The sequence below is a fragment of the Fringilla coelebs genome (assembly GCF_963513975.1).
Source record: "Fringilla coelebs genome assembly, chromosome: 1".
NCBI classification, from domain to species: domain Eukaryota; kingdom Metazoa; phylum Chordata; class Aves; order Passeriformes; family Fringillidae; genus Fringilla; species Fringilla coelebs.
The window spans coordinates 105,158,895-105,171,257 of record NC_140028.1 but is presented as its reverse complement, the minus strand read 5'-3'; the positions used below and the strand labels follow the sequence as shown (position 1 = coordinate 105,171,257).

General features: G+C 41.0%; 1 protein-coding gene across 2 annotated transcripts in view; it reads right to left on the bottom strand.

The window, feature by feature from the left end:
- The window catches only part of STAC (SH3 and cysteine rich domain), a gene marked incomplete at both ends in the record, with an annotated part of 68,641 nt that extends 59,230 nt beyond the window's left edge, over positions 1–9,411 (bottom strand). For both annotated transcript variants that reach the window (XM_084206054.1, XM_084206055.1), the window contains one exon: positions 9,295–9,411. In XM_084206054.1, coding sequence (XP_084062180.1) covers positions 9,295–9,411 — 117 coding nt within the window. The remainder of the gene's footprint in view (positions 1–9,294) is intronic.
- Positions 9,412–12,363: the final 2,952 nt, after the last annotated feature.

Here is a 12,363-nt window from a genome sequence, read left to right as displayed (position 1 = left end):
TGACAAGTTAATCATGCTGAATTTGTTTACTTTTGAGCATAGAGATGCCCAGTCCAGGCCTGTTTCTCACTGTATGCACAAAGGCAAGAGAGGCTGGGTCAGGGCTTTTAGGCTCTCATTTCAGTCTCAAGATATTTTGATTTTGGGAACCACGGAATTTAAACTGGCAGGGAAGACACTGGCAAATCAATGACAAATAGTACACCTATATAAATGACAGTTTAGAAGGTGACTTGTTTGCATTGCGCCAGAAATCTGACCCTTCCCTTGGCTGACAAAAGCTGATGTCTCCCTTCACTATGAATGAACAATTTTTGAAAAAAAAAAAAAAAAAGTAGAATACTGAGGTACTGAGGTAGTGGGCATTTGTCTTTAAGACCATATTTAGCAGTATTTGCTATAACAATCTGTCAGGTTGACTTTGCCTTCTCACCTGTAGCTGTACCTCCAAAGCATACATTTTTTTGTCTTACTCTGATGAATAAGTGAAAAAAAATTTCTAAGTGCAGATTTTAATAGCTCTGTGAATACCAATTTATAGTAATTTTCCTCCTTTCTTAGTTAAGCCTAATCATCAGTTACTGTAGGTCAGCTTCATTTTCCTTTTCTATTCAGAATACTAGACTGCTAAAATGATCTTTATTAATAAAGCAGTGCATGTGTGGCATTTTAATAAAGCTTTTGAATGGCACTCAGAGATGGAGCATATTATGTCTACAAAAAGGAAAAGCGTTAAAGTTGTTGCTGTTACTTGCCTAAAGGACTGCAATTCCATATTGAACTTGCAGCCTCCTGTGGCTGGGAAATACCTCTGTCTCACAATTATTCATGCTATGGTATTTTTAACACCACTGCAGCCCCTAAACAGTAACACTTTCATTTGACAGTACTTAGCAAACCATTCTCATCACTTTAAAAAGAGGTCAGCTAAGAAATGCTGACCTGTCAAGAAGAAAAATTCCATGAGCCTCTAGTAATGTGAGACTACAGACATGAAACTCATTTTATTTTAATAAATAAGAAGATGGGCAAGTCATTTGTCACAGTTAACTGCTGATGTCAGAGACACAAGAAATCTGTTTTTCAGACATCCATTGTAAATATATTTTACAGGGTTCAGAGTTAAATTCCCTGACAAGAAGCATTTACTCTCTCAATTGGTCTACTGAATCAAAGGGAGTTTCCTCCAACAGAGGCATATGTCGAAGGAAAACAAATTCAAATTATTTCAGTCACTCACACATAGATTTCTCATTTTCACAGCTGGTCCTCTTTGCTAATGAACATGCAACCTTTGCTTATGCTTCAGCACTTTCCTGGGAAGTGCTTATTTAACACTGGATGACTGCTTGCCTATGCAACTGGAAGTTGTGCAGGACTGTGTACTGTGTTAAGAATATTCAACTCATGCTCACATCTGAAAGCCTAGTCCTCTGCCTGACAAACATGAGTATAAATTTGTCAAATATGCAATCTTATACCCATCAGGAGTATGCAGCAATGGGTCCTAGGCAGTAGGCAAAATCCTTGTCATACAAAGAATTACAGTTTTCTATCAAGTGGTTACAACTTACTTGCATTTAAATTAAATAAAGTGCACAGGAAAAATGAACTTCTAAGCCATGTTTTGGATTTCAAAAATCCAAAATTGACGTGCTCCATTACCCTGAAGAAATTTCAAGCCTTCAGCACTCTCAGATACTTAGAGGCATATTTGAGTGTGACACAGAAGAACCCAAACTTCTGACTGTAGGAAGGTATGAATGTCTCAGCAGTGGTCTGGAAAGCAGCAGAGCTGTCTTGAATGTGCTTGGATATGTAAGATACTTATAATTTCTCCAAAGCTGTTACTACTAATACCGATGCTATGAAATGCAGATAAATGAAAAGACTCTGTGAATGTATGCTCTTGGAAAACTGCATGAAAATTGTTATCTCAAAAAGGAAATTTGGACTAAGAAAAGAGTCTACAAAGAAGGTGGGGAACAAGAGAAAGAAAAAAAGTAAAACAAAAACTGTGTAAATAAAAGTGGACCCTTCAAGCACAGTTCCTTAGGTCAAAGGATATTAATTGTCAAGAAAAGCTGAGTGAGTCCTTTGAAAATGTATTTTAGGAATTGTCAATGGACAGATTCGGGCTAGGGAAAGAAAAATAAGAAAAAGGCTGTGGTACAGTAAGGACAGGATAAAAGGCTGGTTTGGACCTTCAGCAAGCACTTCAGCTTACCTTCTTCCCAGAACCACGATCCTGGAGAAAAACAGCTGGAACAATAGGAAAGAGACTACAGAAATTTATGGCATGACATTAAAAAAGCAGTTTAATGTGTCTGTTGAGGTGAAAGGGAGAAAATAAATGAGTAAGCTCTGTTATAAAATTTTACTTTGAAAGTCTAGAAACAAGTTTCCTTAACAAGCTTTATCAAGACAGAAATGATGTAAACTGAATGTAAAATGATGTAAACTTGAGATCTCTGTTGAGAGGCAGAAAATGGGATCCCAGCAAATACAGATTTGTAGATCTGACCTCAACGGAATCTGACAAAACCAAATCAAAATCAAACAATAAAAAAAAGATAAATCCTCCTACATCAGTTGTAATGAATAAGATGAACAATTTTCTAGACAATTTTCTAGAAAATGTATTAGGTCAAAGATACACTGTGTCTACTTGGATTTCATTTAAATTATTGAATACGTTGCTGAAAGGGAATCTATTAGCCAAGACCAAAAAGGAGGAAAGTTGTAAATAAGTTTTATGGAAAGTTCAGATGGAGATGGATGCTGTTGAAAGGAGAGGTTGAGGCTGGTCACTGGTGGAGTTCTTCAAAGAACAGCACTGATATAGTTTTAGGGTCGATATTGCTCTCTCTACTTTTATTACTGGATTTTTTGCAAAGATTACGCAGGTCATAAGGCCATTTCCCTCTGGCACTGTTGAGGAATACATTTAGCACAGACAGCTCTGTGTGTGCAGCTGCAGATTGAGCTCTGGGTGGCAGGACCCCAGGCAAGACTGTGAACTGATGACCCTTTGCATAACAAAGGGTGTGGGGACCTGGGCACAGCCTGGGGACCAGACACGGGGACCAGACCCAGCAGGAGCCACATGGCAGGAGCCAAGAACTCCAGAATTTCCTGTGCTTACCTGTAAAGGTGTAAAACCCCAGGGTTTCCTTGCTCTGGGGTCCCTCCTTGGAGGCAACCTCTTCAAGCTGTTATTTTGCTCTTGCACCATAATTAAATTGTTTCAAGGATCAAAATATCTGAGAATGGGCTGTGGGAAATCTGGGGTCAAGTGGGTAAGGAAACCTGATGTGACTGTGTGAGTGTGGAATGTGAGCTGGGAAGAGGCCTTGGTCCCAGCATGGTGGTCTGAGAGGGACTGTGCCAGAGGGGCTCCTGGATGGTCAGATGGGGAAGCTTTAACAGCTTCTTTAACATGAGCTGGGAAGCATTGTCACATTTAGGGAGGCCTGGGTCTTGAGGGATGGAGTCAGGGAAATGTGATGAAGGTCAGCCCTGGAAGTGCCAACTTCTGTGCTTGAGACCTGATTCAAACCACTGCAGATGAGGACAGACAAATGTATCCTGCCTGGATCCCCTGGAAATTCCAGAAAAATAGAATGGACATCTCTGGTTCACCAAGGGGTGACTAGGAGACACAAAGGTTAGAATCAAGGTTTCTGGGAATTAATGATACTGTACAGGCTCTCATAGAGAATACCATGCACAAACTCAGTCACTCTTTTTCAAGAAAGATTATTCAATACTGAAATGGGGGCACTGCTCTGCTACCAGAATGAGATGAAGAATGGAGAGTTTATTTTATGTCAGCCCACATTATTTAGTATAAAAATTAAAGGTTAATAAAAGATATGAAAGTCTATCAAGTGATGGAAACCTGCACCAAGAATGGAAAGGAGATATTTAACCTAAAGCAATATTATTAAAATTACAATGCCACACAAGCTGGCAAAAAATAAATGTATACTGGAATTAGAAGAGGATGAAGCATAGAGGACATCCCTTAGCCATTTTTAGACCATACAGGTGTTGGGAGAGTAGTTTAAAAGTAGTGGTAAAAGCTGAATTCAACAGAATTACTTTATGAAGAAGAATACAGTGTAAGAGACTGGACAGTGGACTGAACTCTCTTCCAGCTGTGTAAATAAATTGTTTTCTTTCAGGGAAATTTTCACCATTTTAAAAATCCATTTTTTTTTTACCACACCAGATTTCAGTCAAGTCATTTTTAGTTATAGAAATCTAATAGATGTCTCCATTTTAGCATCATTGAAAGTGTGAATAGAATGAACCGATCACATTTCTGTTTTGTCTTGGATATCTCAAAGTGCCTAGAAGCTTACCTGACACATATATCAAAGTAAAAACAATACCAGAGAGTTTCAATCAGAACAAGAATAAGAAAGAAAAGTCAAAATAAGTGTAAACACAAGAATAAGTCTGCTGAGGAGACATTGATTGGTTAGAGTATTACTTTCCTGCTTTAATGAAACTTTCCTTCACATAATTTGTTGCAAAACATGTAAAAATGCTTAAACTAATTTCTTTCCCTTAGTCTTACCTTCACAGCATGTACTCACCATTTGACACAGAGGCATGGAAGTAACACTGAGAAGGAAAACTGTTCTTTCTTCCCCTTTCATGGGATGTTTTTAAGCTGTTTGGTATTCCTTTGAAGACTAGAGCACCAGTTTACATGCTGGATATTTATCACTGGTGTGGAGGGTGAAACACTAACTACACACCATACTCCCTGCCCTTTTAAAATATTGATGAGTAACCATCTATGCAGCCTCATAAAGTATTAACTCTTTAAGTGGGGAAGGTCTCTGCTTAACAGGATAGCACAAGCTCCATGTGATTTAAATGCCACACAACCCAAAGAGTTTCAAGCTGTTTATGTTAGTTCAATATCCAGTATTAGCACCTGGTTTTGAACCTCAAGTAAGCAATATCCAGCAGGACAGGTATGTAAGTTCAGTCTTCATGACTGACGTGGGGATGTTCACAAATGAATTTCAAGTCTTGAACTTCAATGCTTAATCCTTTTATTGGATTCCTACTCTTTTCAGCTTCTCTTTTATGTACTGTTTATCAGGCTAGCTCATGTTGGAACAACTGTTGCATCTCCTGAATTGCCATACCTGAATTTGAAGATAATGGGCTGCATTTCCCTGAATATTGTCCACTAGGCAGTCAGTGTGTGAAAGTGTCAGACTGAGGCTGACTCATTTATTTTTTGAAATACATAGTCCAGATACCATATATATTTGCAGATCTAATTTATCTTTTTTTCTTCAATTTTTTAGCTGCTCAAATTACCTAGCTGATCTGAGTTTGAGCAACTTCTTTGACTCGTGAATTTGTCGTTCAGAGGAAAATTTTGAATCCTTCTAAAGATGTGTGATTACAGTACAACACAATTATAGCTGTATTTTAGCAAATAAAGTAGACAGAAGTGGAAAAACTGTGGGGGAAAAAAAATTGGTCTTCACAGAAATCCATCAATATTTTCAAATAACTTCTATATGACCGATTGCCTGCAATGGTAGAGGTAGGACTTGATACCTCTTCTGAGGTATATGAGAAAGCCTGAAAGACTTTTTAACATATTAACATGGAACTCAGCTCGAAGATCAGCAGTGCTAATCTACCCTAGTGGCACTAGCTCAAACATTGCAGGTGCGCAGGTATCCCCTAAAATTTAAAAATGCTAAAGGAATTTTGAAAGATAACCCTACTGCCTAGGAATACCCCAGCCATTGCTCACAGAAGAGTGATAACAACTTGATTCATACCTAAAGAAATGAGCAGAAGTGGGGTTTTTTCATATACAAATGTCGGTAAGATAAAACAAGAATAAAGTTAACAGAATTATTTGCCACCTACACCAAAACACAAAGAAATCATGCCATGTGTAGGATTCCTTTCTTTGGACACATATTTATTCAAATTTTAGTTTTCTTTATGAAAAACCAAGGTACATTTATATAAAAGACATCAGAAATATGATCTCTACTTCCACTAGATTTCTGCTAATATTGCTGAGTTAGTGGTTAAATAAATATGCTACCACCCAGAAGAAATTTTCCCTCAGGATTCATTAACTAGTGACTTCCTCCCTTGCTGAGTTGTACATTTATGAAAGACTTTGGCAAACTAGTAATTTGCCCTCCTGGAAACCAGATGTAAATGTCCCAAACAGGTGGGAGCCATAACTACAACTACATGAATGTAAGAAATTTAGCAACTGCATGTGTTTGTGCAGTATACCCTCCTAAAGTAATTCTCGTGGTAAACTTTAAAAAGTATCCACTCAAGTCATACTGAGGTGTGAAGTAAATGTTTCCAAGAGCCAATAAATTAGTTTAATAAATTAATTATCAGTTTTGCAAGATTCTTAGCCACTCAGGCGCTAGGGTTTTTAGCACAGAAGCAGTACATATAGTAGCACAGGATGGCTCCTTCAACAACCAGGGTGTGCTCACCTGCCAGCTGTGCTCCTAATCCACAGGGAAAGGTGGTGGGAGGCTTTAGCATGTGCTTAAGAGTGAACTGCTTTCCTGCAACAGAAGTGTGTGACTAACACAAGAGTCATCCTTCCAAATTTCAGCTACTAGGTAGCAGCTGAAGTTCTGCCTCTCAAACCCAGCACTAGTCAGAAGTTGCAGTACCTGCTCTCTCTCATCTTCTAAGTACCCTCTGGAGGGTGAGAGATAAAACTCATTTCTGGACTTTAATATGAGCAGGGATTATGTGCCACCAGTGTCTCTGATTACACTGGACTGGAAGGAAGCTTGCAGCTATTAATTCTACATTATTTTTTTCAAAATTGCTTTTCTGCTGGAGCCTTTTCGAAGGCATTTTGGAGGTTGCTACTGTCCATGTTGGTTCACTTTGTATATTTGGAGTCATAATAGGTGGAGAGTTTTGCCAGATAAAAAAACTGTCAAGTTTGAAGTATTTTGCCACAGAATAAAGTTGTTGGGGCCTAATTAGATACTGCACAAACAGTTTTGCAGTAAATGCAGCAGACATGAACTTCTGAACATGGGCAGCAGAGAGTACCTGAAGAAAGCTTAGTTTCCTGTGAATGACAGGATAGCTCCCTCACCATGGGACACCACAGGATAAAAGCACCGACCTCTGCTTCTCTCAGACTCTAGTTTGTGAAGTACCTTAGGAGGTAGAAAATTTTAAAAAACCCTAAGCATAAATATATTTATGAAATCACAGAATTTTTTCCATCCTCCTGTTTCCTTGGACCAGAAAAAGAAGGCTTATTACCCCAGTGATCAGAAGTCTCTTTTGACTTTATCTATTGAAATGACAATACATCATGCTATCTGATCATATTTGCAGCTCTAAAATGTGAATACACAGATTATTTGTTTGCTAAGAATATCTCTATCCAAGTAGTGGCATCAACTGCATGGTCATATCTTTTGCCTATTCCAGCGGATTGATTCAAATGCTCAAAAGACTGAAAAAAATTGACGATGATAATGTTTAATTATAAACTAGTTTGCAGCCTATTTGTTCTCTGTCCAGATGTGCCCAATTCCTCTGTCATCCTCGGAAGCACATGGGTGCACAAACAGCAAGAGGGAACCCTCTGAGCAGCTCTTCACTTTCTCTGAGTTTTGGATCCATGCCAGTCTGTTTTGGGAACAGCATTCCACGACCCAGCGGGAGAGTCCCTCAAGCACCGTTGTTCCCAAGTGGCACACGGAGCTCCTGAGCCATTCTGGCACAGGGTGAGGATCACAGCTGGGATCACAGGGAGCACACAGCCCACCAGGCCCATGCACAGCCCACAACGCTTGAGCAGCTGGCACTGGCAGTGCAGTGAAGGCTGCAGGTACTTTTGGGGCCTCACTAGGGGCAAAGCTTTCCACTGCCCATATAACACTTTAGTAATTCCAGAGAAGTGGACTCAGGGGGGTGGGATTTAGGTACCGTATCCTTTTAGAGCCTGGGCTTATACCAATAATCCATTTACTTTTCATTTTCCATGAACCAGGGAGACTCCAGTAGAGCTAAATGGGTATAGTGAATACTGTATGCTATTATTACTGGAAAAGATCTTCTCTTTAAAGAGGTTGTATTACATAGGGAATACCTCAGCCCTCCTCCTTGGAGTACAGCTTCCAAATAAATACATAAAATAAAGAAGCCCAAAGGCCGCGTCAAAACTCTACCCACACAGACAGATAATTTCAACTCACCCTCCGGAAAGTGGAAAGCTGTAACTGCAGGATAATGTAGCAGTCTTCCTATATTAGACCCAGGCAGCCACTTCCTTTAAACTCAGGCCAGCACAAGACCTTCCCTGTCAAGCAGCTGTTTTGCTCACACCTCCTGAGGCTTTACCCACCTGTAAGCTCCTAGTGACAAGAACCTCCCTATTTTTACATGTGTACACAGCATCACTATGAAGTTCACAGAAAGATCTGTCAGGTGCTATCATGGTATCAATCATAAGTAACAGAGGATCAGTAAAAGCATATTATCTAAGTCAGCTGCAAGGAACTTTCATTATGTAAGGTTACTACTTTACCTTTTGCCTCTCTGTCTTCCAAGTAGCACCCTGGCAGTCAGAAAAACTTTTCACATGCAAGTCAAAAATTCAGAGGCTGTGCCATTTGAGCTGAAAGTTGATTTTCAGTAAGGTAAATTGAACCACATTGAAAAACTCACAAACAGAAAAAAGGCTGTGGAAACAAAAATCCTTTTCTGTGTGGTGTGCACACATTGTGATAAAGCTGCGACTTATCTCATATTTTAATAAACTCATTAAACAGTGAAAGTTGACTGATGAGTCTGCCAGAGAAGTAAAGTCAGGTGAAATACCCCAAGCCTCCAGACAAAATTATTTTCTCTGAACCTTTGTGGAAAATCAATTTTTCCAACAAAAATCCTTTAAGTGATCTGACACTTGGTGTGAAAATACCTAACAATGCCCATTGACAGTGATCCCCTCCCTGAGCCCCATCACTACCCCAGGATGTTACCATAACGAGGAGAAGAAAACACAGGCAAAAATCCACAAACCCAAACATGTCAGAAGGCAGGTATTTTCCCAGCTCAGACTCCTGAGGTGACAGGGAGAATTCAGAAGCAGGAGTGTCGGAGCAGGCACCGCAGCCAGAAGTGGCTCATTGCACTCTGCCGCTGATCCTGGCACAGGGCTCCAAATGAAAATCAAGGCAATACATCTCTTTTCAAAACAAAGAAAGAGGGAAAGAAAAAATCTCATTCTCTGAGTACCTTTGATTCCTGGCTGGTAGTTGATGCTGGAGAGGGGGGCTGCTCTGTGCTCTCCACTTCATTCTCTTTTTCCACACTGTCCACGCTGACTTCAGTCGTGCTGCTCGGAGGAATCATTTTACCTCTAAAACACTGCTACTATCAGGAAAAAAAAAAAAAAGGCTACAGATGGTTCTTGCTTTTTTTCATTTAACGTCCTCTTTCTTCTCTGCTCTTCTAGAGCAAATGAACTCCGACCGCTTGGTTTCACTATATTTGCCAGACTAGAATTCTCTGGATTTTCTTTTTTTTTTCCCCCTTCTCCTCCTCCTTCCCCTCCTTCCTCCCTCCCCTTTCCTATGCGATTGTGCTGCGAGGGAGTAAGTTATCGATGGTTCTGTAGGTCAGTTGTGTGCCTGCTTTTCCCCGATTCTCCTCCCCTCCATATGAAGCCTGGAGGTGTGGAGCAGCGTCGTGACCGCCAGCCCCACAATCAGAGGGGAGTGAGCTGAAGCAGCGAGCCCAAGCCACGCACTCACACACAGACACAGACACGCACAGACACACAGACACACACACACACGGCACTGGAGGGAGGAGTTGTATTTCTAAGGCTGTGAATAGCTCTGGAGGAGCATGTGCTGTCATAGTAGTGAAAGGAAGTAACGTGTGCATGCACATGCACAGACACACACACAGAGGCAGGCAGTGTATATGAGGTTTGGAAGCATTTTACCTTTTAACAGACTGGCAGAGACAAAGTTGAAGGGTACCCTTATATTCTTTCATGTCTTTTACTGAAGAAAAAGAAGCCCAGCAAAAGGGCTCTTGAAAAAGAGGAGGAAAATGAATCTTTTTCCTTGTCCCAGAGAAGATTATTTAAAATCCTAGCTATTCGGTGTCTCTAAGGCTCCCACCTTGCTCACATCCCAAACTTGCTGGCAGATGACAAGACAGTCGGGGGAGAGTTACCTGTGGATCCACGTGTTCCTTGCTCCCCTCCCAGGCAGGGAAGCCCCGCTCTGAGCCACGCACACGCAATCTGGGTCATTTGGAGCTCCCACTATCATGCACATACTATACCTGTAGGTTGTCATAGTGATAACACTCCATCAGGCAGCAGCAGAGCGGAGGCAGCCATTGGGAAGAGCCTGTTGGCTTCCCCCAGTGCCGTCATTCCTGAGGATGCAGCACCTGAAGTCACGCTTGGGTCTGCAGTACTGCTGGCAGAAGGTCAGCGTGACTTTGCTGTCTGCCTCAGATTGCTTTATATTGCTTGAGATTTTGCCTCTGATTTAAATCTGCTGCAAAGGTGCATGTCAGCTCTCTTCCCTGCTGAATTGAGGTCTGTATTGTGAAAGGTTGAATGGATCTGCTTCCCACCAGATACGCTTCGCTGAGCGGGTGCCACTCCATATGGCTGGTGGAGATGACTCTTTCATTTAAAGAAAACAGAAAAAAAAGCAACCCAAATATGTTTCTAATCGCAATACTTACATCCTGGAAAGTGAGAAGAAAAACAATAGTTGTTTAGTAGATCTGTAAGGTAGGTGTTTGGAGGTGATTTGATGGGTCTAAGAGAAAATCTTTAGTACATTGTAGTTCTGGGAAAGGACACCAGATTCCCCTCTGGACCCATCCCTTAGAAACACAATTGCTACTTGGAGCTGCTTTGCAGGTCCCCTTCACCTCAAATAATCCATGTGTGAAAGTGGAAGCAAGTTTACAAGATAGTAGGGGTTATACAGATGAAAGCCAGAGCAGAAATTGCCCTGCAGCCTCTGTATTCTTAATAACTATGCAGAAGTCAGAAAAAAAAATCAGCTCCTCTTTGAATCCCCAGTGAATCTTGAGGAGTGGAACTTAGATGGGGAAAAGGTCTTTATGTTTTTGAAACAGAGCATAAAAGATATCAAAATCCTTAGCAGACAATAAAGATGAAATGCTGCAATGCTATTTGTACAGCTGCTTCAGAGCAAAGGAGTGTCTTAAGGGTCTGCCAGTAGAACCTATTATTTGGCCTGTAGTCACTAACACGATTACAGGGATCAGAACGTTTGTACACTGTTTGCTCTTGAGGCAGTGGCAGTAACAACTGAGATTGAAGCAAGGAAATACACAGCTCAGAGGGGCAGATTTGGCAGGTAAGTGGAAGAATTTATTTCCAAGGACTTGCTTTCTAAAATGCAGCCGTGTGTTAGATCATCCCCTTCAGTGCTGGAGGAATTCTCCAGGTGCAAAGGTAATTTCTTCACTCAGCAAGTAAGACTTGGGCTTTGCTGTAAGATCATCCTCTTAGCAATGAGCAGTGACTCATTAGAGCCACAGTTTCGGAGAATTAGGGCAGCTGTGGGCAACGGACATATTGGCAGGGCAACAGCGATTGAATGCTCCAGCCCTGGCAGTAGCGTCCTTCCCTGATGGTCCAGCCTAGAACAGCCAAGCCATGGTCAGCACATGGGGTCTGCCCCCTACAAGGACTGTTCTGTGTGCCCAGCAACCTGACAGGTGGGAATCATAAAACCAAATTCTTCCTAGTTCCCCACAAGTGTCGTGTTCTGCTCTTTCCTGTTAAGAGGCTCAAAAAACATCTTATGGTGAACTTGCAGGTTATCTTTGAAATGGATGTGGAGTGGCTGGTTAATAGTTAATTCTCTGAGTGTTGTAAAATCCTGAACACATTTTGTATGAAGAGCTTGTAACGTCATGATTGTGTAAGTGACTATCATACCACTCTTTTTCTTAATTGTTTTACCAAATTAGTACTAACACCTGCTGCACTCCTTCTCTTCCCCCAATTACTCACTTGTCATCCACGATGGATTTGTCAGTTTCTTGACAATTAGCTTGGGAAAGATGAGTCAAACATAAAATTTTACCAAAAATGCAAAAAGGAAAGGAAACTGGATTTGTTGCATTTTTATTTCCTTCCATGGGAGCTGGCTATGGAAGATCTAATATACAGTATAACAAAACAGACTGATCAAGTTAGAGGAACCTACATCTCTCACCCACGCATCACTCCTGAGAAGTTGGACTTGTGATTACTGCTGATCAGTCTCTACGTGGAGGTGCTCAGAGGAAATGGGA